Source organism: Musca autumnalis, unplaced genomic scaffold (assembly GCF_047663935.1).
Source record: "Musca autumnalis isolate F117 unplaced genomic scaffold, ASM4766393v1 scaffold_3, whole genome shotgun sequence".
In the NCBI taxonomy this organism is placed as follows: Eukaryota; Metazoa; Arthropoda; class Insecta; order Diptera; family Muscidae; genus Musca; species Musca autumnalis.
The window spans coordinates 203,543,415-203,566,432 of record NW_027411866.1 but is presented as its reverse complement, the minus strand read 5'-3'; the positions used below and the strand labels follow the sequence as shown (position 1 = coordinate 203,566,432).

General features: G+C 35.7%; 2 protein-coding genes across 5 annotated transcripts in view; one reads left to right on the top strand and one right to left on the bottom strand.

Annotated features, from left to right (window-relative positions):
* The window catches only part of LOC141398406 (uncharacterized), a 39,107-nt gene extending 33,530 nt beyond the window's left edge, over positions 1-5,577 (bottom strand). The window contains exons 1-2 of the mRNA XM_073975691.1: positions 5,050-5,577; positions 2,536-4,416 (exon numbers count right to left, since the gene is read on the bottom strand). Coding sequence (XP_073831792.1) covers positions 2,536-4,416; positions 5,050-5,487 — 2,319 coding nt within the window. The 5' untranslated portion in view covers positions 5,488-5,577. The remainder of the gene's footprint in view (positions 1-2,535; positions 4,417-5,049) is intronic.
* A 9,429-nt stretch (positions 5,578-15,006) lies between these two features.
* Positions 15,007-19,329, top strand: LOC141398728 (uncharacterized). Of its 4 annotated transcripts, none has more exons than XM_073976337.1 (4): positions 15,032-15,136; positions 15,209-15,348; positions 15,451-18,191; positions 18,264-19,329. In XM_073976337.1, exons 2-4 carry the CDS (start codon positions 15,242-15,244, stop codon positions 18,326-18,328), a joined length of 2,913 nt encoding a protein of 970 aa, XP_073832438.1. In that variant the 5' UTR covers positions 15,032-15,136; positions 15,209-15,241; the 3' UTR covers positions 18,329-19,329. The 4 variants fall into 4 exon arrangements, with proteins under 4 accessions (XP_073832437.1, XP_073832439.1, XP_073832438.1 ...); XM_073976339.1 differs by having other exon boundaries at positions 15,095-15,136; positions 15,411-18,191; XM_073976336.1 differs by lacking the exon at positions 15,209-15,348 and having other exon boundaries at positions 15,007-15,136.
* Positions 19,330-23,018: the final 3,689 nt, after the last annotated feature.

Sequence of the window (23,018 nt, the reverse complement as noted above, 5' to 3'; positions counted from 1 at the left end):
CGACCAATGCTATTTCTGCCAGAAACCATGCATCAATTTTATCTATTGATTTCGAAAAGGCATTCGACCGCATAGGTATGCATATCATTTTGGATTCATTGTCATCTTGGGGTGTAGGTGGCAAAATATTGAACTTTGTAAAATCTTTCCTTAGTGGGCGCTCCTTTCGCGTCCGAATCAACAACTTCCTCTCCGACCAATTTACGTTGGACAATGGCATCCCACAAGGTTCTCCTTTGTCCGTTATACTTTTTCAAATCGCGTTCAACCAGATTAGCAACATCATAAATAAGTTTCCTAAAGTTTACCACTGCCTTTACGCTGACGACCTTTATATTATGAGCTGCAATAAAGACAACAATGCAACCAACATTCAATTTTCCAATATTATCAACGAAATTAGCACTTGGAGCAACGTGTCAGGTGCCAAAATATCTTCTACGAAGTCATCAATTCTTCATATATGCCGAAAGCACAACTGTACACCTGTACCCATATCCACAACTGGTTTAAATATCCCATACGTCAATGAACTAAAAATCTTGGGTGTAATTTTCGAAAAAAACTATAGATGGAAGCAGCATATTATTAAGCTAAAAAAAGATCTGTTGGCTAGGTGTAACGTAATCAAGTACCTGTCCTCCAGAAGTTTTGTACACATAAACACCTTAACCCATTTAGTCAAAACTCTGATTCTGAGTAAAATCGACTATGGTTTATACCTCTTTGGCAACAGTCCCAAATCTACTCTAAAGCAAATTAAAGCTGTCTACCATGACAGCATAAGATGTAGTATCTATGCCTACAGAACTACACCCATTAACACGTTACTCATCGAATCTGGGATGCCATCCCTAGAACAAAGAATCGTTGATGCCCGGAACCGTTTGTTACCAAAAATCCTGTCTTCTAAATCTTCCATCATTGATGCAGATATTTCAAAAATTTTGAAAGCAAAAAGGACTCCTAAAATTCCATCGGTGTTATATCTATCTATAATGAATAACGTTCTGAATTTTAAAAATAAGCTATCCAGCTATAAAATTAAATACCCAACGTGGATGTTTTCCGAAAAACAATGCAATATATCTCTAAGCTCTCTTGGAAAGAGTATAACCCCCAGCGATATTTACGCACAACATTTCCAAAACTTTTGCACACAACATTCTGATTGGAAATTTATCTACACTGATGCTTCCAAAACATTATCCACATCATCGTATGCAGTAGTTGATTCCTATGGAAACGTATTATCCACAAAAACTCTCATGGACATTACATCCATATTTACAGCTGAAGCCGCTGGTATCATTGAAGCCATCAACATAGCTCTATCATCGAAACAAAAGACTATCATTTTTTCTGACAGCCTGTCCGTGCTGAAAGCAGTTTTAAACGTCTCTAACACAAATTGGGTCTCCGTGAATAAAATTCGAGACTTATTAACAGATAAACATAACATACAACTTTTTTGGATACCAGGTCATGTCGGCATCACAGGAAATGTACACGCTGACTCAGCCGCTAAGTATGCATGTACAGCACCTTTAGTGTGTGAAGACATCGTCGAAAAAATAGATTTGAAAACTCATATAGAAACTGAACTTAGATCTATATCGAAGCACAACAACATGCTCTTCAATCATTTTCATTATAGCAACATCAATCCCAATCGCATTAGCCCTAATTATCCAACCAACGTAGAAAAAAGAAAAATACGAATGTTCTCCAGACTTCGTATGGGCCACACATCAACACCTTCTTAACAAAAACATCGACAACAAATGCCCAAAATGCGGTAACATCAACTCCATTGAACATATGCTGCAATCATGCAACGCATTCGCAAATCTTCACCATACATTCCTCAATAATAAAGGATTAGAAATTCTTAAGTCACCAACTTCTGTTAACATTAATGCTGTATATAACTTTATAACAAATTCTCGCTTCATTATATAACAAATTTATTCTCTAATTTGTAATTAGTATTATTATAAAAGCGCTAGCTGATGGCCTTAGTAGCCAATGCTACCTTCTTTTATTAACTTTGTATTTACTACTAGTTAATGTAATAAATAAATAAATAAATAATGAAAAGTATAGGTAAACAATTATGTTCCCCAATTCTCATGCGGATTGAACGACTTCGATTAAAAAACAGATGGAGAGACGGGAGGACGAACATGTATAAATCGATTCAGAATGTGATAGATTCTATGTTGATCATAGTTTTATTTTGCATGTCGCATGCACAAAGGCATAATACCATTTATACCACTTATCACAAATTAGTGTAGGGTATAAAAAAAGTAGGGAAGCTTGGTTCAAAAATAATACAAAAATAAAATCCTTTGATTTAATGTGTATGATAAAAAATAAAGAAAACCATTCTTTATTATATACAAAGTAGATGGGCTTAAAATATATATGATGTGTGTATATTATAAATAATTAAAAACGTGACACAATACAACTTAAAACGTACATTTTTAAATGTAAACAAAAAATTACTACAAATCTAATTTACTTCTATTGTAAGTCTAAACTATTTGCCATAGCGGCTGCATCGCCGTCATTGCCTTGCATTAAATTATTTATAAAATTGCGATTGATATTCATGGCATTCGACGTGTGGTTGTCAGCGACAACAGCAGAAGTAGTTGTCACTATTGATCCTCCTGGCACTGGGGGGTTCGTCATTGTATCTGTTGTCTGTTGTGGCTGTATACTACCGTTGTTGTTATTATTACCATTATCATTACCCGTGGAGCCAACAACATTTTTATTGTGGATTTTACGATGATTTTTCAAACATGTCGGTTGACGATATGCCTGGCCACAAATATCACAAACATACGGCTTCTCCCCTGTGTGAATATAAATATGATGGCGTAACGTTTTGCGTGAAGCAAAACTTTCACTACAATGAGGACACTGATGGGGTTTAAGTTTTTGATGAACTGCCTTAATGTGTGCCTCAACTTGATATTTTCGTACAAATTCGCGTCCACAAAATTTACACGCAGTCTTATCTTCGGAATGAACCAGCATATGTTGATCCAACATAAATTGCTTGGCCACACGACGACCACAAATTTTACATTCATACTTCTTATCATCGGCATGTATGCGCAGCTTGTGATATTTCAAGGTATATTGGGAGTTGAAGAACTTCTTGCAAATTTCACATTCTAAACGTTCTTTAATGATTTCCTTCAGCTTCAGGTCATCTTCTGTTGGATGGCGTGTACGCATATGATAACGTAAATTGGAGGTTTGTTTAAATGTCGCCCCACACTGCTCACAAACATAACGTGTTGGAACTTCAGTCATTAGATGTTTGACGCGGACATGTCGTTGCAATGTTATGTAACTGGTGTACTTCTTCTCACAACCGGGAATTTTACACTCATATGACTCTTCCTGACGTTCATGGGTTTCACGCATGTGGGTTGTAAGGCCACCCATAAAGGAATATGATTTGTCACATAGTTCACATTTATAGGCTCTCTTTTCCCCTTGATGTATCTTTCGGACATGAGCATCCAAGGTGATTTTATGGCCAAATCTACGATTGCACTGTTCACATTTGTAGCTGTTCGTTAACCCCTTTTTGCGTCCACTTGCAGCTGAACGTTTTTTCGTCGAAGTCGTTGAACTCTTCTTTTTCTCCTTTCCACCACCTCCAACATCAAATTCCGATTCAGTAGATAAACCATCTGAATCTGATTCATCGCTGGGCTGAAAATCATCATACATATCATTATTTTCCGGATCACTGCTGTGTTCATCACCACCGTTATTGAATTCGGATGTTTTGATTTGTTCCTCATTTTCCTTTGCGTCCGCCAACCCAAAATCAGAATCTATATCAATTTCAGATTTCTCACCTACTTCAACTTTAGTTGATTTTTTAGTTTTCTTCTTTGTATTATTAGCCCGGCTACGCAACCGTTGTATCCTTTTACTTAGCACTTCATTGTCTGTACTGCTATCGCTATATTCCACCTGGAAATCTAAAGGCCAATCGTGAATGTCATTATCAACTGATTTATTTTCATCATCATCATCATCATCATCGGATTTAAGCAAATTATTTTGAGTTTCTGGTTTGGGCTGCGCCGCCACACCTTCCCCCTCCAGGGTTTCCACGGTAATGTTGTTACTGGAATGTATTTCATTTGATTTTGTTTCATCTGCATCTTTGCCCCTTCTCGATCTACGAGTAGGTTTGGCTGATTGATTGCTAGTCTTCTCGTTTGTTGAAGTCTCTTTTTGTTTTCGGCCTCGACATTTCCGTCGATTGTCAGTGGTATCAGTTTGAAATGGATCAGGATCTAAGCTATTTGCCACATTATCTGTGCCAGTACCTTCAAGTAAAATAGCCTCAGTTTCCATAAGAGAATCTTTCAGCTGAAATGAGAATTTTTAATATGAAAATGAGATGAATCTGGAATTAAAAAATAATTGCCTATGGTAAAGGGAAGATGTTTACGCAATCGAGAAAAATAGACCAACGTTTAGAGGCACCACATTATCAATATAATGATTTTGGTCCCAAGCATGTTGGGATGAAAGCCGTTTCACAAAAATTGAGATCAATTTGGCCCCGTCCGTCTTTCTGACTGGCTGGTTGGTATCTCTCGAAGATGAACCGATTCGGTCCAAATATTGTTCCTCGTTATATTTTTCCAAACTTAGATCAAGTCCAATTGTGGACAAGGTGGATCTTCCGGGTACCTTCCCCACAAGAATCTAACATTTGGTGCGAAGTGAGATACCGGTCAAAATTTTGCATGTTTCTATCGGACATAGATCAGGATCGAATACGGGTTACATAGGTCTACTTCTTAGGGTGTCCCACACAAAATTTCGGAAAAGTTCAGTTTAGGACCTGCTCTAGATAACTATCATAATAGTGGTAAAAATCTAAACTACGAAAGACCCACCACCAAACAAAAGCAATGAAAGTGATTCCCTCCAGCTATACTTCATCTATTCGCAGCAATGGTTATGGTTAACAATTTATCTCTAGTTATTACTTACCAACAAATTAAAGACATCATTTTCATTTGTCTTTCCCCCTATTAGCTGTTCCCGTACAACATCTTTACTCTCCATGCCATCATCATCCAGTTCGATTTTATGCACATCGGATGTAAAGACCCTATACAATTTTTCCGCACTATCCAACGCCTTTTTACGAAATGTTTCAAATGTTTGTAATTGTTTGACACATTCAATGCAAACATTAAGTGGATAATCTTCATCTCGATGAGCCGCTCCGGATGATCCTTCACTTCCAACATATTTGTCCAATAATTCACAAATTTCACTATTCGAAGTGATACAAACAAAATTATTCTTGTCGTTCTCAGTGTTTGCAGCATCTTCATATTCGTTTTTTATTAGCTTACGCAGACAAGTACGACATCGTTCCTTGGCATTGTTTTTTGTTAATGTTATCATTTTTTCCTGTTGCATGCACGATTTACATTTATGTTTATTTATTTTAATGGAATTATTAATTAGTATTTTGCAAAATCCATTCAGAGTTTTGTTTACAAACTTAGTTTTTCTCAATGAACTAAGGTAAATGTCAAAATGCAATGCAGGAACGCAGTAGGAAATGAAACGAAATGAAAATGAGAGTGATAAATTACATTTGACGCTGTCGGGCTTTGTGTCAGCTGTTGTGTTTTCGCTTTGAATCATGGTACAACAAATATAGTTCTACCACCCAGCAAGAAGTTTGCATCCGTGGATGCAGTTTGATCAGTACAAGTGCCGTTGGAGTACATCTTTTTCTATGAATTATACAAAGAGCGCGGATGCACTCCATTTTGCTTCCACAGTACACAGCTGGGATGCAGTCCATTTTCGATCCAAATCACTGCATTTGATACAGTGTTTTGAATTGAATTTAAATGCAGTCTTAAGATGCTATAAAAATGCAAACCATTGCAAAGTATCCCAAAATAAATCAAATGCATTTTTTATTTGTGTAAAACAAGAGTATTAAGAACTTTATTACACATTAACACAAATTATAAAAACTCTCCATTAAATTCAATCGTGACTGAGTTTACTTCCTCTGCTCTGCATTTTATGCCACCGCAATTGATTTTGCTTCCCCATTCAAAGGCTTTTATACATATTGTCCTCCCACCCCAGCTCAGATTTCGAAAGTAACTCCAACTCCACTCCAAAACTAATTTCCGACTCGTGAATTAACGCAATGTTCCGACTTTAATTTGTATTTCTTTATTTTTTAAGCAAATTCTTAGAGTTTTAGACACTCTTTGGAACATATTTTCTCTTTGCGACATATTCTCTAGGTATCAACAAATTGGCTCGTGCTTGTGGGTATTTTTAAGCGAGTGCTTCTAAAATGTATGGAACGGAGTGCATTTTTCATAACTCCGTGTGGCCTGCATCGAAAGATGCATTGTACTACTTCCAAACTTTTTTGCTGGGCATGGCTTTGAATTAAAAATTATACAAAATGAGTTAATAATTTAGTGAATATTTCGGAGCAAAATTTTCCAATGAATTGATGTTGTCTTAATTCATTTGACACCCTTCCATTACTTCATATTCCATTAATTTTTTGAAGATTTTCAAAAATTCAGTTTTTTACTAAATCTTCTAAAAAGAGTCCACTTGTAGCAGAAACTACAAAAAGACTATTTTGATTGAAAGTACTTTAAGTTTCTGGTAAATAGATCTTAAGGCCTGCGTACATAAGCTGCCTCGCCTGCTTACCTTGCTTGCTTCTGATAAAAGAATAAAAAAGAAAAGGGCAACCCAGTCTGAAATTTGCTCGGCCTTCTTTATTCTTTTATTTTTATTATGTCAGAAATAAAGTAGGAAAGCAAGGCAACCAGGCAAAGCAGCTTATGTACGCAGGCCTTTAGGTCTGTTCGATAACCCAAAAGTCTGCACAAATTTGTACAAACTTTTACAAAATGCTGTTCGATAACAAACTTGTTCAGTGAAAGAGAAATAAAAAGTAGTTGCAAGTACTTGCAAGAAGTTGCAAATACTTTTTACTTGCAAAGTTATCGAACAGGCCTCTTGTTCTCTATTAAAATAGTAGCTTTGTTCCCTTACTTTTTAATGATAACAGTGGTAAAAGAGTAAACTGTCGTAGTTGAAGTCCGAAGTCGGCAATTCGATCTAAAAACTCGATTCTTCGTGTCAAAACTGCTAATCTCCCGGAAATAACAGCAGGAGTATTGGAAAAAACATAAAGGCCTGGGTACATAAGTTGCTTTGCCTGATTGCCTTGCTTTCCTGCTTCATTTCTGACATAATAAAAATAAAAGAATAAAGAAGGCCGAGCAAATTTCGAACTGGGTTGCCCTTTTCTTCTTTATTCTTTTATCAGAAGCAAGCATGGTACAATAAGAAAGGTAGATGCATCGGCGAATTGCTACAACAAAGCAACTTTTTTTGTAATGTAAACTGTCAAAATTTTCGCCAAATGGTCTCTTGTTGTCTCTTTTTATCGCTTGTGTTTGCCTATAAAGTGTAGACATACTATCTCTTACTTACCGAATCATATGGTTTTTTGTTTTGATTTTTCACGGCGATTTCCTAGTTTTTTGACGTTTTAGATTCGATCAGCTGGGCTGAGGCATCTACCTTCTAATTGTACCATGGAAGCATGGTACAAATACACAGGTAGCCGCATCGGCAATTGTTGGTAACATAAGGTGTCAAAATTTGACATCAATTCAATGCAGTTGACACATTATGTTACCATCAGCTGGCATGATAATGCTACCTGTATTATTGTACCATGCATGGAAGCAAGCAAGGTAAGCAGGCAAGGCATCTTATGTACTAGAGTTGTATAGTTCATGAACGAACTAGTTCAATTGAACGATTCATCGAAAAGAGCGTATGAACTAGATCAGTTAATATAGTTCAATAGTTCACTGAGCGCCAACCGAAATATCCACGAAAAACGAACGAACGATGCACATTCTAGTTCAACATGTCGTTCACAAATGCATAAAGTGACGCCGTCGTCTGTGTTATGTCATGCCTTCGTAATCTGATGTGTTTGTTTATGTTTTGGATCAACCTTGAGAACCCTACAACCAAACAGACGTGCAGAATTTAGCTGTATAAAAATAAATAATAATTTATTGGATTTATACCAATTGACTGTGTGGCAGGCATCAAATATTGCATTTATTTGCAATGGAGACGCCTGACACTCCATCCGATATGGATCATGATGTATTAGAAGTTATAGCAACAACTTCTAAACATCCTCTACCGGCGTTACCATCAACAAACGCACAAACAAAACAAAATGAGCGCAAAAGGCTACGGCTGGAAAGTGCTTTGTCACCCGTAAACGTTGATATTTCTGATCTAAATGATCAGTTATTAAAACACAACAGCCAAGATCAAAACAGATTCGGCATCCTAGGAGCACTAGCTGACATCAATTTCGAATTGCCAAATCAAACCCAAAATTCAAAACCCCAAATACACAACGAAGGCGAACATAAAACCAAACCAACTTGGTGCCCTCCAATTTTCCTATTCAACGTTGACGTCAACGCCTTAGTGGCGACACTAAGAAAATCGATCCCAGAATCGTTATTCAAAATCAAAAATGTTAACAAAACAAAAAGTAAGCTTTACTTTGCAGATCCCCAAACACATACCTCGATGATGACTTTGTTAAAGGAGAAAAACATACACTCCTACTCATTCACACCGAAAGAACTTAAACAAGTTCCTATGATAATAAGAGATCTTTATCATCACACTGACCCTGAACAAATAAAAAAGGAACTAGATATGTTGGTTCCAAACACGGTGGCGAACGTAACAAAATTCAAAACGCCAAGGTCTATACGAATGAACACCGACACTGGTCTCTTCTTGGTAACATTGCTACCAGGCAAAACATTTGAAGAGGTCTCCCATATTAGAGGTCTACAAAATCAAACAATCACTTGGGAAAAACCAAAGAAGAAAAATGGTGACATTCAATGCCATAGATGTCAGAGATGGGGTCATGTTTCCCGAAACTGCAACTCATCATTTAACTGCGTCAAATGCGATCAAGTGCACCTTCCAGGAGAATGCCAACGCAAGAGGACAGACACCTCAGATCCCTTTTGCATAAACTGCAACAAACCAGGACATCCAGCTAATTGGAGAGGCTGTCCATCATATAAACAGTATGTCGCAGCCAGAAAAAGCAAAATAGCTAAAGCCATTGAAAATAAAAATATCGCCCAAAGCAACGTCAAAAGGGTTTTTGATATGTCCGTTCTAACCCCCGGAAAGTCATATGCCAGTCATCTTAAGCCATCTGCAGCACAGAAAAATGAATGTCCCCAAAAGCCACAACTAATTGAAGAGTTCTTAAAACTTGCAAATGTTTTTCTTGAACCAGAAGAATTATCTCTAGAAGAGGAAATTCAATTGTTTTTGAATAATTTCAAAAACATGTCAAAAAATGATGCCAAAAAGGAGTTCTTGAGACTCCTAAATAAGGTGAGATTTAATTATGGACCATAGATCCATTAAAATCCTAACTTTCAATGTTCGATCATTAATTGATACGAGTCGAAGAATTGAGTTGAGGAATATGCTCCACAAGGAAAATGTGGACATTGCCCTTTTACAAGAATGTCGTCTTCGTAACCACAGATATGTCAAAATTGATGGTTACAATTTTATTTGTGACAACTCACCTCTGGGAGTAGCAGTATTGGTGAAAAACAACATACATTACAACCGAGTCCATAGTACTGACATCGGAGTTAATACATCCCTCATCAATATTGAAACACACTCAAACAACTGCTCCACCGAAGTTCTCCTCTCAAATTCAACACTTCCTCAAAATCAAGCATAACTGGCAAAATGAATTGAAGAAAATCTTTCACCGTACTGGTAACAGAACTAGCCGTGAGTATGCAATACTTTCTAAACAGATTCAACTTTTAAAAAACATTATACAAGAACTAGTTAATATTGAATCCGCTCAACAATTCAACCGCAAATTGTCAAAAATCAAACCCAGTCCCTTTGCTTTTAAGCAAATATATAAATTCACGGGTAAATCAAAATCGCCTTTTTGCAAAAGGCTACAAGATGGCAACAATGTAATTACAAATAGCACCGAAATTGCAGATCGTTTTCAGTCCTTTTATTCGTCAATATTTCAAGAGTCATCACCTTTACAACCAGTGGTTAATCTTAATTCTACTGTTGCCTCCTGCCTAGATGCCACTGCTTCACGAATATACTCCTTTGATGCCAGTTTTGACGCCTTGAATAATCCAGACACATTACATTTCACAGCTCCTGAAAAGATAAAGAGTATTATAGCAAATATAAACACAAAAAAGTCTACGGGTCCTGATGGGATTTCCAATTTCATCATCAAGAAATTTCCTGAATCTGCCATCAATCTTCTGACTTGTTTGTTTAACAATTGTATCAACAACGGTTATTTTCCAACACAATGGAAGCTAGCTAGAATTATTCCCATTAAAAAGAAATCAGGTACTGACTGCGTTGAAGATTTCCGGCCTATATCCCTTTTGTCCAATGTTGGAAAAATTTTCGAAGCCATCCTAAAAGAAAAAATGGAAAATGAATTACCCATAAGTCCGATTTCCAATTATCAATTCGGATTCAAACCTGGACATTCCACACAACATGCTCTCCTCAAGTTTCATGATGACATAACTTGTAATCTGAGGGGCAAAAAATGCACAGTTGCAATATCCCTTGACATTCAAAAAGCTTTCGATTCCGTTTGCCATATCGGAATTCTATATAAGTTGATTCAAATTGGCTTCGACCCATATCTAATAAAAATAATGCGAAGCTTTTTCATGTCTCGTAAATTCATGGTCCAAATTAACAACTCGTCTTCATCATTGGGTTCAGTTAGCAGCGGCGTACCACAAGGTAGCATCCTGGCACCTTATCTCTTCAACATATTCCTACATGACTTTCCACATGTAAGCCAGAGATCACAGGCAATATTGTACGCAGACGACTGCCTGATTTACTCCCACAATTTATCACCATGTAGTGCTTTAAACAGCGCAAAGTCACACCTTCACATCATCAATGAATACTACAAAACATGGGGCATCAAAATCAATGCTGCAAAATCCGTGGCTATGTGCATACGCAACGCCTCTGGCAAATGCCCCAAGTACGTGGTTCCAGAAAGCAAATCATTGCACTTGTCGCTAGATGGCGTGGATATACCATTTGCAACATCATTTAAATATTTGGGCATAAACTTCAACAATCTATTGAAGTTCAATTCTCACGCACGTTCTGCAATTCAAAAAGCAAGAAGAATATCAGGGAAGTTTTCGTACATTCTACACAATAAATACTTACCCCAGAATACGAAACTGCTTTTATACAAGGTTGCAATCAGACCAATATTATCCTACGGGTTTCCAATCTGGTTCACTATTTCACCCATAGTGGCCAAGGAATTGGAAATCCTAGAACGAAACATTTTAAGAAAATTCATTAACAAACACTATGAAAACTCACAAAAGAAATTCTCCAATTCATACATATACAATGCCTCCCGCATAGTTCCATTCTGTGTGTATATGCAGCACCACCAAAAGAGGTTCGTGGAAAAACTGGACATCCTCGATAATCCTCTGATGAATGATATCATCGAACGTGAAAAAAACATTTCCTGGGCAGAATCGTCTTACCTATCTCCGGTTGGGATCTTGAACGAGCCAACTGCTGAAGTTTCTGACGTCTATGCCTTGCCACAGTTTTACCTAAAAACAACATCTGGTTGCCTTAGAGGTTAATTTTATTCATTAGTTATTAATTACAAATTGTGCAATAAATACTGTACCTTCAAAAGTTTTAAATACTTAAAGCTCTACCCGAGCAATCGATTTATTGGCCCATTGTGCTTAATTCTTTCGTCAATTGCTGTGATTTATAAAATTAATGACCTGTTCCCGTACTTTATAAAGTGGTAAAAGTCGTAAAAGATGTAAAAGTCGTAAAAGATTTTCATATAAATTTTGTGTACGGGAACGCAAAGTGTGTAAAAGTGGTAAAAATTGTAAAAACTTTTTAGTTCTGGAACAGAGCTTAAGTTATTTTATCAACTCTAATGTTACACATTTACTGATAAGTATATGAATTCTGTTAGTTATGGTATTTAACAGATCTATTGTTATTTAGTTTTTATTGTTTGTTTTTATTTTTATATTTATCAAACTGCAGACTCTAACGCTCTGTTCGTAACTGTTGAGGCCGCGAGCAAGTCTCATTCGCACTCTCTTTGTTTATTAGCTCTGTTCCAGAACTAAAAAGTTTTTACAATTTTTACCACTTTTACACATTTTGCGTTCCCGTACACAAAATTTATATGAAAATCGTTTACGACTTTTACAACTTTTACGACTTTTACCACTTTATAAAGTACGGGAACAGGCCATTTATCTATTATCTCTTTACCATTTTTCGCAAGTAGCGTATTCTCTCAATGTAATTAGAACAAGACGAAAATAGTTCTAAGGTATTATGTTATCAATTCGTAGTACATGAATCCATGTTATTGAAAAGAAGAAGTCTCAATAAAGAATACTACAACTACTACTGTTTTGGATCAAGGTAGTGGATCCGAATGATTGAACTGGATATTGACATATGAACTAGATTACTGAACTAGTTCAGTTAAAAGAGCTGAACTATTGAACTAGATCTTTTAAATGAACTAGATTGTACAACTCTATTATGTACGCAGGGCTTACTAGGCGTTTACACCAGACAGTTTGTCTTCATATACAACTCTGATTTACTAACACATACATATGTACCATGGACTTGTACAAATTTGTACAAATTGTTGAGTAAACGAACACACCTAATAACTAATTATTCGAAACAAGGCAAATTTATAGAAGGTATACGCATGAATTACAACAACTAACAAATTTACAAAAACAACATGGATGTTATTGAAAATTAACCCTGCGTTTACAAATGCCAGTATTGGCAAGACAATAGCAAAAATACAAACCTTTTTCACAAATACATTTATAAATTTTTTAATATGTATAGAGCAAAGTATGAATGTATTGGTGAAAATGGTTTGTAACTTTGCTATTGTCTTGCCAGTACTGTCTGTGTGTAAACGCCTAGTAATTGTCAAAGAAAATATTGAATAATAGGGTCGTTCCAAAAATTTTCTCAGCAAAAACATAAATACATTTTGAAAATCCTCCAAAATATAACAAATTTGAATTACAATGTAAATATAAAGCATTCAGAACTGTCGTAGGTAATTTTTATTACAGGTTTAGGAAGAGAAACAGTATTTTACGGTAACAAATTTCGATGTTTCAAATTTCTTGAGTAGACCCTATTACATTTTGAAAATTAAAATTACAAAAAAAGTAAGAATACAGCTGATTGTCACTTCTACCTTCTATAAATATGCCTTGATTCGAAATGTATCATGGTACAATAATACAGGTAGCATTATCATGCCAGCTGATGGTAACATAATGTGTCAACTGCATTGAATTGATGTCAAATTTTGACACCTTATGTTACCAACAATTGCCGATGCGGCTACCTGTGTATTTGTACCATGATATGAAGCGTTCAGAGCACACTTCGACTAACTCCATAAAACAAAAAGTTGAGAAAAGCAATGATCAAATGTATATTGTTTTTTAAAATTCCCCTGATAATATGGATTCAAATATATAATGTAGAATGCATAATAGCAGGTATAGCTTTCATCTAACGGTATATAAAATAAAATAAAAACAATAGTCAACAAACAATCGTTAGTAATGTTGTGGTAATGGTGGGGTTAATCGAAGTGTGCACTGAAAAAAGTAATAAAGTTAGGTTTTGAATTTTTTTATTAACGAAAAACTTAGTTGTATACACATATATTACAGGTTTCACATAAAAATTAATGTTGGCAGTTCGGTTATAAAACAATATTTGTAATTAATTCATGTTAGCTTTATGTTAGCGTCATTCTTCATGGCTAGGTTTACGACGTTTTCGACGTATGTAATATACGTCAAAAATGTATGTTATATACGTAATAATTTTCTAAAGGCCATCTATGGTTTCAACAAAAGCCGAAAGAGTATTGCATGTACACGTTGCGAGCAGAGCTACATTTGAATGTGGAGTTAATCGAAGTGTGCACTGAAAAAAATTGCATATTATTCAGTGGTCAATAAAAGCTCTGTTCCTTTACGTGCAAGAATCTTCAAGTTTTACCACTTTTTACTCGAAAAGCGTTCCTTTACTTCAGACACCATACAATTCATATGGGAGCAGTTTACAACTTTTGCTACTTTTGCCGGTTTTACCACTTTCAAAAGTAAAGGAACAGACCAAAAAACTTGTTATTTAAAGGTGCTCATCTTTATTATTCAGGAAAGATATTATAATCATAAATAGATATGGCGATATCAAAGGCTTTGACACTAAAATCTCAAATTTTTCAAAAAGTGGAGTTAGTCGAAGTGTGCACTGAGCGGCTCATATGTACATACATTTGTCGGCTGTCTCCCACCTCCCACCTGTCTATCAGTTTTCCACAGACAGCAGGGTTAACAATGTTTTGACATTTTTGTGAAAAAGAAGTGAGATGATAATTTAAATGTGTTGAAAACAAAAGAATATGTACAAAAACAAAATATGTGAACGGAAAACAAAATGAAATCTATGGTTTTCATTTATAATTTTACAACTGTTTTTGCAGTTGTCTGGACGCCTACGTCACAGAGGCAAGTTTTGGGTTTTTGACAATCAATACATGAAGTCAACTGTCCTGTCTTTTGTAAAGGCAGGGTTAAGGAACGCTTTGCAGGTTAAAAACGGTAAATGGTAACCTCAGGTAAGTAAAAGAACACAACTAGTGTGTTTTTGGCAGCTCACATCACGATCAGCTGATTTTGCTGTGGAACCTGTTAACTTGGTCATCCAAATTATTTTGCTGGGTTATAATGGAACTGTGGAATTGGAACAAAATAACATTGCAGTGCGTCCAGAAAACATATTTAATTTCTTTCACTTATAAAATTAATTTTCTCGTAGAAATGGACGATGAGTTGTAAGTTTTGTGTAATATTTTTGGCATAAGTTGAGTCTTGATGATATAAGTATATACCACTAATTTTGAAAGGATACACATATTGCATTGGTTGGCTGTAAAAATATGAGAAAAGCCATTTGTGGAACTTTGAAGGCCCATATCTCGGGAAGTATAGACCTGTGCAAGACAAAATTTATATCGGTATACTCAGGACCCAAGGGATATCTCTGGTATATATCATCAAGATCCGGCTTGTCCATACATGTTTTTGTTTTACAATAATTTTATGTAGGTATTATATACATATGTATGTAATTACTTCATCTGCATAGTGAAAATAGATGGACCAACGAACAAAAACTACTGTTGGTAGATGTATGGTTGAGACATAAGGCAGATTTTGATGCAAAGAAACAAAACAAAGTCACAATTTGGAGACGAATAATGCAGGAGATCAGGGAAACAGATAGTACATTTCCATTCTCTAGATATGAAACTGCGTCATGTTTCACAAAGCTAATGATATGTTACAGGCGAAGCCGAACAAAGCGTAAAAGGCGTAAACGCTCCCCAAATTCCAATATTTTCAATAAATTGGATGAAGTCTTTGGCAGCTCGCTTCAACCTTTAATAGATAACTCGGGTGCGCAATTTTCTGGTACTTGTGCAATGAGTGGAACAGCAAATGAAAATGAGAACAAAGACGTCCTTGGTAGCGAAAGTGGGGCTTTAGTGACTAATGACATAGATACAGATTCTCTTCAACATTTAATTGAAGATTGCAATGATTCATTGCTGGTAACTTTAAGGGACGATGATGTGTCTTCTTCAGGTACTTGCTCTGCGAAAAGACCAATGAACCAAGAATTTTCTGAAGCGGAGGATGAAGAACTAATAGAAGATCCTTTTTATATGGACAAAGGTACAATGTGGAACATGAAACGAAAAAAGCTAGTCATTGAAGCTCGTTTAAGACATCAACCAGATTTTGAGTCTAAGAAAAATTATCATCATATTTGGCAACAAATACTTGAGGAAATCAGGGAAATTGATCATGACTTTCCATTTTCTAAAGGCCAAATAATAAGAGGTTTTGTTAACATAATGACAACATATAAACGCATAAAGAAACGTCTAAAAACATATCCTAAAAACACAACAAAGTGGGAATTCTTTGATATGTTGGATGCTACTTTCGGTAATAGTCACAACAATGTACCAGCAGATCCTCTGAATGACTCAGATGGTAACGTAGTAATGGTAGAAAAGGGCAAACAATGGAACCATGAAAGAAGAATACTGCTAATAAATGTTCGTTTAAGTCATCAGCCAGATTTTGTTGCCAAGAAAAAGAAGAAGTCCACAATTTGGAATGAAATAATTTATGAAATCAAGAAAATCGATGAATCTTTTCCATTTAACAGAAATGAAGCACAACTTTGCTTTCTTCAATTAATGATAACATATAAGCGAATAAAAAAACGACAAAAATCTTCTGGGAAGGTTAATACAACTTGGGAATATTTCGATATACTAGATAAAGTCATGGGAAGTTACTATACATTAGACCCTAAATATGATAAATATGATGATGTTGAACCTGAAAACAAAGTATGGACCCATGTAAGAAGGAAATTATTGCTGGATATTCGTTTGAGACATCAGCCTGATTTTGCGAACGATATAATGGTAAAAAGCACGATTTGGAAACAGATATTACATGAAATCAAACAAGTTGATGAATCTTTTCCATTTGATACAACTGAATGTAGTGGCTGTTTTGTACAATTAATGAACACATACAGACGAATAAAAAACCAAGGGGATTTACCCACAATATGGCCATATTACGATACAATTGAGAAGGTATTTGGTAATGATAGTTCCAATGACCTCAATATTCCAAAAAATGAATCTAGGGCATTTGTAGAAAACCTCAAAGAGGAAAAGAACAAAAAATGGACCCATGAAAGAAAGAAACTAATGCTGGATATACGTTTGAAGTATCAACCAGATTTCGTTGCGAAGAAAATAAAACACCTACATTTATGGGATCAGATAACAAAGGAAATAAAGCTAGTGGACAAAGAGTTTCCTTTTGATAAAAATGAAGTCGAAAGTCGTTTCAAAAACCTTGTTCAATCGTATAATCGCATAAAGCAACGCTTCCAAGGATGTGATGTTGTCGAAACAAATTGGGAATTTTTTGATACATTGGATAAGGTTTTTGGCAGTTGTAATACAAACAATAAATCAGATAACACCTTGATGTCAAAGACAGATACCTCGTTCTGTAATATTCAAACTGAAGAAAAAGAAACAAAGTGGAACTACGAAAAAAAGAAGATACTGGCAGAGGTTCGCTTGAGACGTCAACCAGATTTCGAATCAAATATGGATAGAATTGTACTTTGGAAACAGATTATGGCAGAAATTAAAAATATAGACCCAAACTTTTCCTTCTCTTTGGAAGAAATAAAAATCACATTTCAAAATTTAATGGTCTCATACAAGCGAATAAAACAACGACACCGTGATACTGGTGAGAAAACTACAAATTGGGAATTTTTTGATGATTTCGATAAGGTCTTCGGTAGTCGCAGTAATACGCCGAATCACCTGGGTGCAAGTTATTCAGAATCCCTACCTAAAGAACAATCGAATAGTGATGACACAAAAATGTACGATAATACAACAACAATGGATCATATGGATGATTTCTCTTCTTCATCTTGTGATACATATTCCCTAAATGGATCAAAACGAAAACGATGCGATTTTCTAGGCTTTTCGGATGAAGAAACGGAAAATGATACAAAACAAGTGAAATTGGAAGTGAATTCACCAGTGGTGAAAGAGGAATTGTTTGAAGAATCAGACTCAATGCAATCGTTTACAGATAATGAGGCCGAAGACTTGCCAGTGGAAAGAGCGAAATTATTTGCAGAATCCCCATTAAGAAACACATTTCTTGAAATTGAGAGAGAAAGGTTAGATGTGGAGAGAGAGCAATTGTTGGAATTGAAAAAGATTAGTGGTTTATTAGAAAGACTTGCAGATAAGTCAACAACAGGTATGTTTTGTATTTGATAATGTAGTCCAAATTAAATTTTTATATGTATTTTTTCTTGTAATTTATTTTTAGAAACAAGTGGAAGCATACAGCTACTGAAAAATCTCTTTTTGAGAAATGAGCGAAAGCGAAACTAGATAGCCGTTCAAAAACAGTGTTCTATATTCGAAATGAAGACATTCCGTGGGCTATACTTTCGATCGTTTTAAACCTATTCTCGTTGTAATTTTAATGGATAAAAATTGCTCTTTCATTTTAGATATTGTTACCATATTTTTAGTCGGTTAATTCGGTTTCAAATACATGTCACATAATTTCTATGTATTCGCATAGGCAGAGATGTTATAAATAAACAAATTAATTTAAAAAAGGATTAGGTATGTTTTTATAACTAGAAGAGTTATGTTGAAAACAGAGTAACCGTTCGAACCGTTGTTACACTATTGGCCGTTGATGTCGAAAAGTTAAATTCAAGGTTCATTTAGTAAGGTTTAGTAAAAAATTCAGGCCTTCGTCTTCTCTTGATGACTAAAGTAAATTTGAGTAGGCATAATTCAATTAAATTATATTTTACTTACTTTTACCATACATGTATTAACTATATTTTACTTATTTTTTTACATTGTAATTTTTTTATATGATTTACCTTAATGTTCGTTTAATTTTGAGTAGTAATTTACGCTAATGCACTTTTAATTGTAAACTTTTAATTTTTTGTATTTTTCGTGTTTAATATCCACGATATTATATTTAGTATATTTTGATACGTAATGTTATATTCTGTTGATATGAGCTATTTCTGCTCGAATTTTCGAGTAGTTGTTTTAGTCGGAAGGCAGATGTTGTTTTGGTCTTGTCTATTTAACTGCTAATTTCATTAATTGCAAGTTGTCAGTTAGTGGAATATAGATGTGTTATTAGTCATGGCCTATCGTGGATATTAATCTACATATATTCCTATTTTTGATAATAAGAAAATTGTATGCTATATTTTGTTTCATTGTTTATTGTAGATTGTAATTTCTTATATGTGGTCTTCGGACTTTGAAATTACCAAGAATAATTAAATTAAATTAAAGTTTTTTAGCGAGGATTTCAGCAAATAAGAATAAAACAACCAGCCCAATCATAAACATCATCTCACCGTGGGTTTTCTCATCTCACCTCCTCCCTTATTATAAACATCATAAGGGAGAACAAAACTCATGTTCGTGAGAAAAGTAGTTATCATAAATGTCAAAAAAGTGAGAATGTGAGGCAATTTTCTCTCACTACAGAAATCAAGGTGAGTTGAACAAAAAAATGTAATTATGGGCATTTTTCATAGAAAACAAGTAAAAAAGTATCGGTCGGCTTTGCCGACAGAGATATACCCTCAGCCTGTGTGGATTGAAATACTTTTTTTTCCAAAAAAGAAATGTATGGACGTATGAACCGACAGAGATATGGATTGGATAGGGCTTTTGTACCATACTAGCCTACGAAAAGCATAATATCGGGCCACTAGGGAAACCTTCAGTAATAATGTCCAACTACAACTACAAAAATGTGTTGAACTTTTGTATGAGTGGTATCCCAAGTATTGGACCGAGATCGAGATCGAAAATTTGGACCAAATCGGTTGCTACGTTTGTGAGATAATGCGCTTATCATTTTAGCAAATATTTTCAAACATTTGTGGGAGAGGTACCGGAAGCAGTGGACCTAGAAGCACTACCATCGAATTTCATCTAATATTCGAAGAGATATTACGATATCCAAAGTGTGGACGAACGCAGTATTCGGTTCGAGCTCTACAGCCACTACATACGAGTATGGTGCCATAGGGTTTTTTCTTACAACATTCGGGCTGTTTTCTCAAGAAGTATGGACTTGCCCATGAAAAAACGTTTACTGTCGTAATTGAGACAGAGAATGCAAGATGCGTTAACAAAAATCAAAGTGATTCGAGAACAGGTCTTAAAGTGAATTTATCCAAAATTTTGTGTGGGAGGTACCCGAAAGACTGAACAAAACAAATATAGTCCATATTCGAACCTGATCTGTATCTGGTAAATATATTAGGATATGTAAAGTATGGACCAAATCGCTCACTCCCATCAAGAGTTATCGTGCGCACAATTTTTCCGAACATTTTTGAAATTTTTTGGGGGGAGGTACCTGAAGGAGTGGACCGATATGGTTTATCTTCGAACTTAAAAAATGTATGGACAAAATATTACGAAGGCCAAATTTTGGACCGAATTGGCAGATCCGTTCGAGATTTATCTTGCGCTCCAACCACTACACAAGGTGTTATAGGGGTTTTTTGCACCTTTCAGGCTATTTGCTCAGGAAGTATGGACTTGCCCCTGATGAAACTGGTACCGTCGTATGGCGGACAGTGAATACAAGTTGTCACAACAAAAATTAAAGCGATTCGAGAGCAGGGGCTCAATTCTTTTTCTATGAAAATGTGAAATGAAAACTTTTATAAAGGAGAAAAGTGTCAAATGAAAAAAAAAAATTATAAAGGAAATATTTTTCATTTCAAATTTTCATAGAACAAGAATCCAGCCCCACGTCTTAACCGAACTTTTCCGTAATTTAGTGTGGGAGGTACCCGAAGGAGTGGACCGATTGAGTCCATATTGGAACCTCATCTAAGTCTGGTAGAAATTTCACGATGTACAAAGTATGGGCCAAATTGGTTACTCCCTTCAAGAGTTATCGTGCGCACAAATTTTCCGAATATTTTCGAACTTTTGTGGGGGAGGTACCGGAAAGAGTGGACCGATATAGCTCATCTTCGAACTTAAACTAAGTTTGGGCAAAATATTACGAAAGCTACAATTTGAACCAAATCGGTTCATCCGTTCGAGAGTTATCGTGCGCTCCAGCCAGCAGGACAGACAGACGGACATGGCTAGAAATTTCACGATGTACAAAGTATGGGCCAAATTGGTTACTCCCTTCAAGAGTTATCGTGCGCACAAATTTTCCGAATATTTTCGAACTTTTGTGGGGGAGGTACCGGAAAGAGTGGACCGATATAGCTCATCTTCGAACTTAAACTAAGTTTGGGCAAAATATTACGAAAGCTACAATTTGAACCAAATCGGTTCATCCGTTCGAGAGTTATCGTGCGCTCCAGCCAGCAGGACAGACAGACGGACATGGCTAGATCGACTCCAAATTGTCTGAAACACATTTCGTCTAAACATACTTAGGGTCTAAAACCATTATTTCGATGAGGCACATGTTCATCGTATCAAAGTGTATATACCCTCTTTAGCCTAAAGCCTGAGGGTATAAAAATCGACAAAAGCGAATATTTTGCATTTCTAATGACAATCAATTGTATTTATTTGTGTTTTAGGTTGAAAGTAACAAATAAAAAACAATTAGAAATTCTTTTGGCAACTATACATGTTCATCCGTGTATCAATGAAGCAAGGAAGACCTCAATCGAGTCTGGCGGAGTTGAAGTTGACCAACATTTTTCAGGTATGGAAAGCGGGTCAGAATCATAAGATGGCAACAGAAATGGAAGAGGACCCAATCAAGAGCAACCCCTTCTGCAATTGTTGTTCCTCGATAGAACAATGTGCATATTACTTAATGTGCATACATAAGTAGGTACTTACAAACTTTGCGGCAACTCAAGATGATAAGTGACATATCGTAAGTGCCTTTAAATTGTTCTTTGTTCACTAAGGTTCCCACCAATCATGATACAATTGTGTCATGCCATGGCATAATAAGAAGGTAATCTCATTTGAAAAAACCGTCCTTGAGCTGCCAAATACAACCAAGCATTCGAAACATGGTACAATTACAAAGGTAGATGCCTCGGACCAGCTGACCGAATCTAAAACGTCAAAAAACTAGGAATTCGCCATGAAAAATCAAAACAAAAAAACCATATGATTCGGTAAGGCCGCCATCAGACCATCTGCTTTTTCACATGTATGTAGTCACTTTGGGTATACTAATATACAGAACAGCTGATCCCATACATGTGAAAAAGCAGATGGTCTGATGGAGGCCTAAGTAAGAGATAGCATGTCTACACCATGGTACAATAATACAGGTAGCATTATCATGCCAGCTGATGGTAACATAATGTGTCAACTGCATTGAATTGATGTCAAATTTTGGCATCTTATGTTACCAACAATTGCCGATGCGGCTACCTGTGTATTTGTACCATGGTCTACACTTTATAGCATGGTACAATAAGAAAGGTAGATGCATCGGCGAATTGCTACAACAAAGCAACTTTTTTTGTAATGTGAACTGTCAAAATTTTCGCCGAATGGTCTCTTGTTGTCTCTTTTTATCGCTTGTGTTTGTCTATAAAGCATGGTACAATTAGAAAGGTAGATGCCTCAGCCCAGCTGATCGAATCTAAAACGTCAAAAAACTATGAATTCGCCATGAAAAATCAAAACAAAAAACCATCTGATTCGGTAAGTAAGAGATAGCATGTCTACACTTTATAGATAAACACAAGCGATAAAAAGAGACAACAAGAGATCATTTGGCGAAAATTTTGACAGTTTACATTACAAAAAAAGTTGCTTTGTTGTAGCAATTCGCCGATGCATCTACCTTTCTTATTGTACCATGGTACCATGCTATCTCTTACTTACCGAATCATATGGTTTTTTGTTTTGATTTTTAATGGCGAATTCCTAGTTTTTTGACGTTTTAGATTCGATCAGCTGGGCTGAGGCATCTACCTTTCTTATTGTACCATGATTCGAAACAATAGCTTCGTTCCAGAACTAAAAAGTTTTTACACATTTAACACATTTTGCACATTTTTGCCCGAAATGCGTTCCC

Excerpts from the sequence above, each read along its gene's own strand:
- LOC141398728 (XM_073976336.1), top strand. The coding sequence starts at position 15,030 with ATGGAACTGTGGAATTGGAACAAAATAACATTGCAGTGCGTCCAGAAA. Across the intron at positions 15,137-15,450 it reads GTAGAAATGGACGATGAGTT|TGAAAATAGATGGACCAACG; the intron begins GTAAGTTTTGTG and ends TCATCTGCATAG. Across the intron at positions 18,192-18,263 it reads TGCAGATAAGTCAACAACAG|AAACAAGTGGAAGCATACAG; the intron begins GTATGTTTTGTA and ends ATTTATTTTTAG.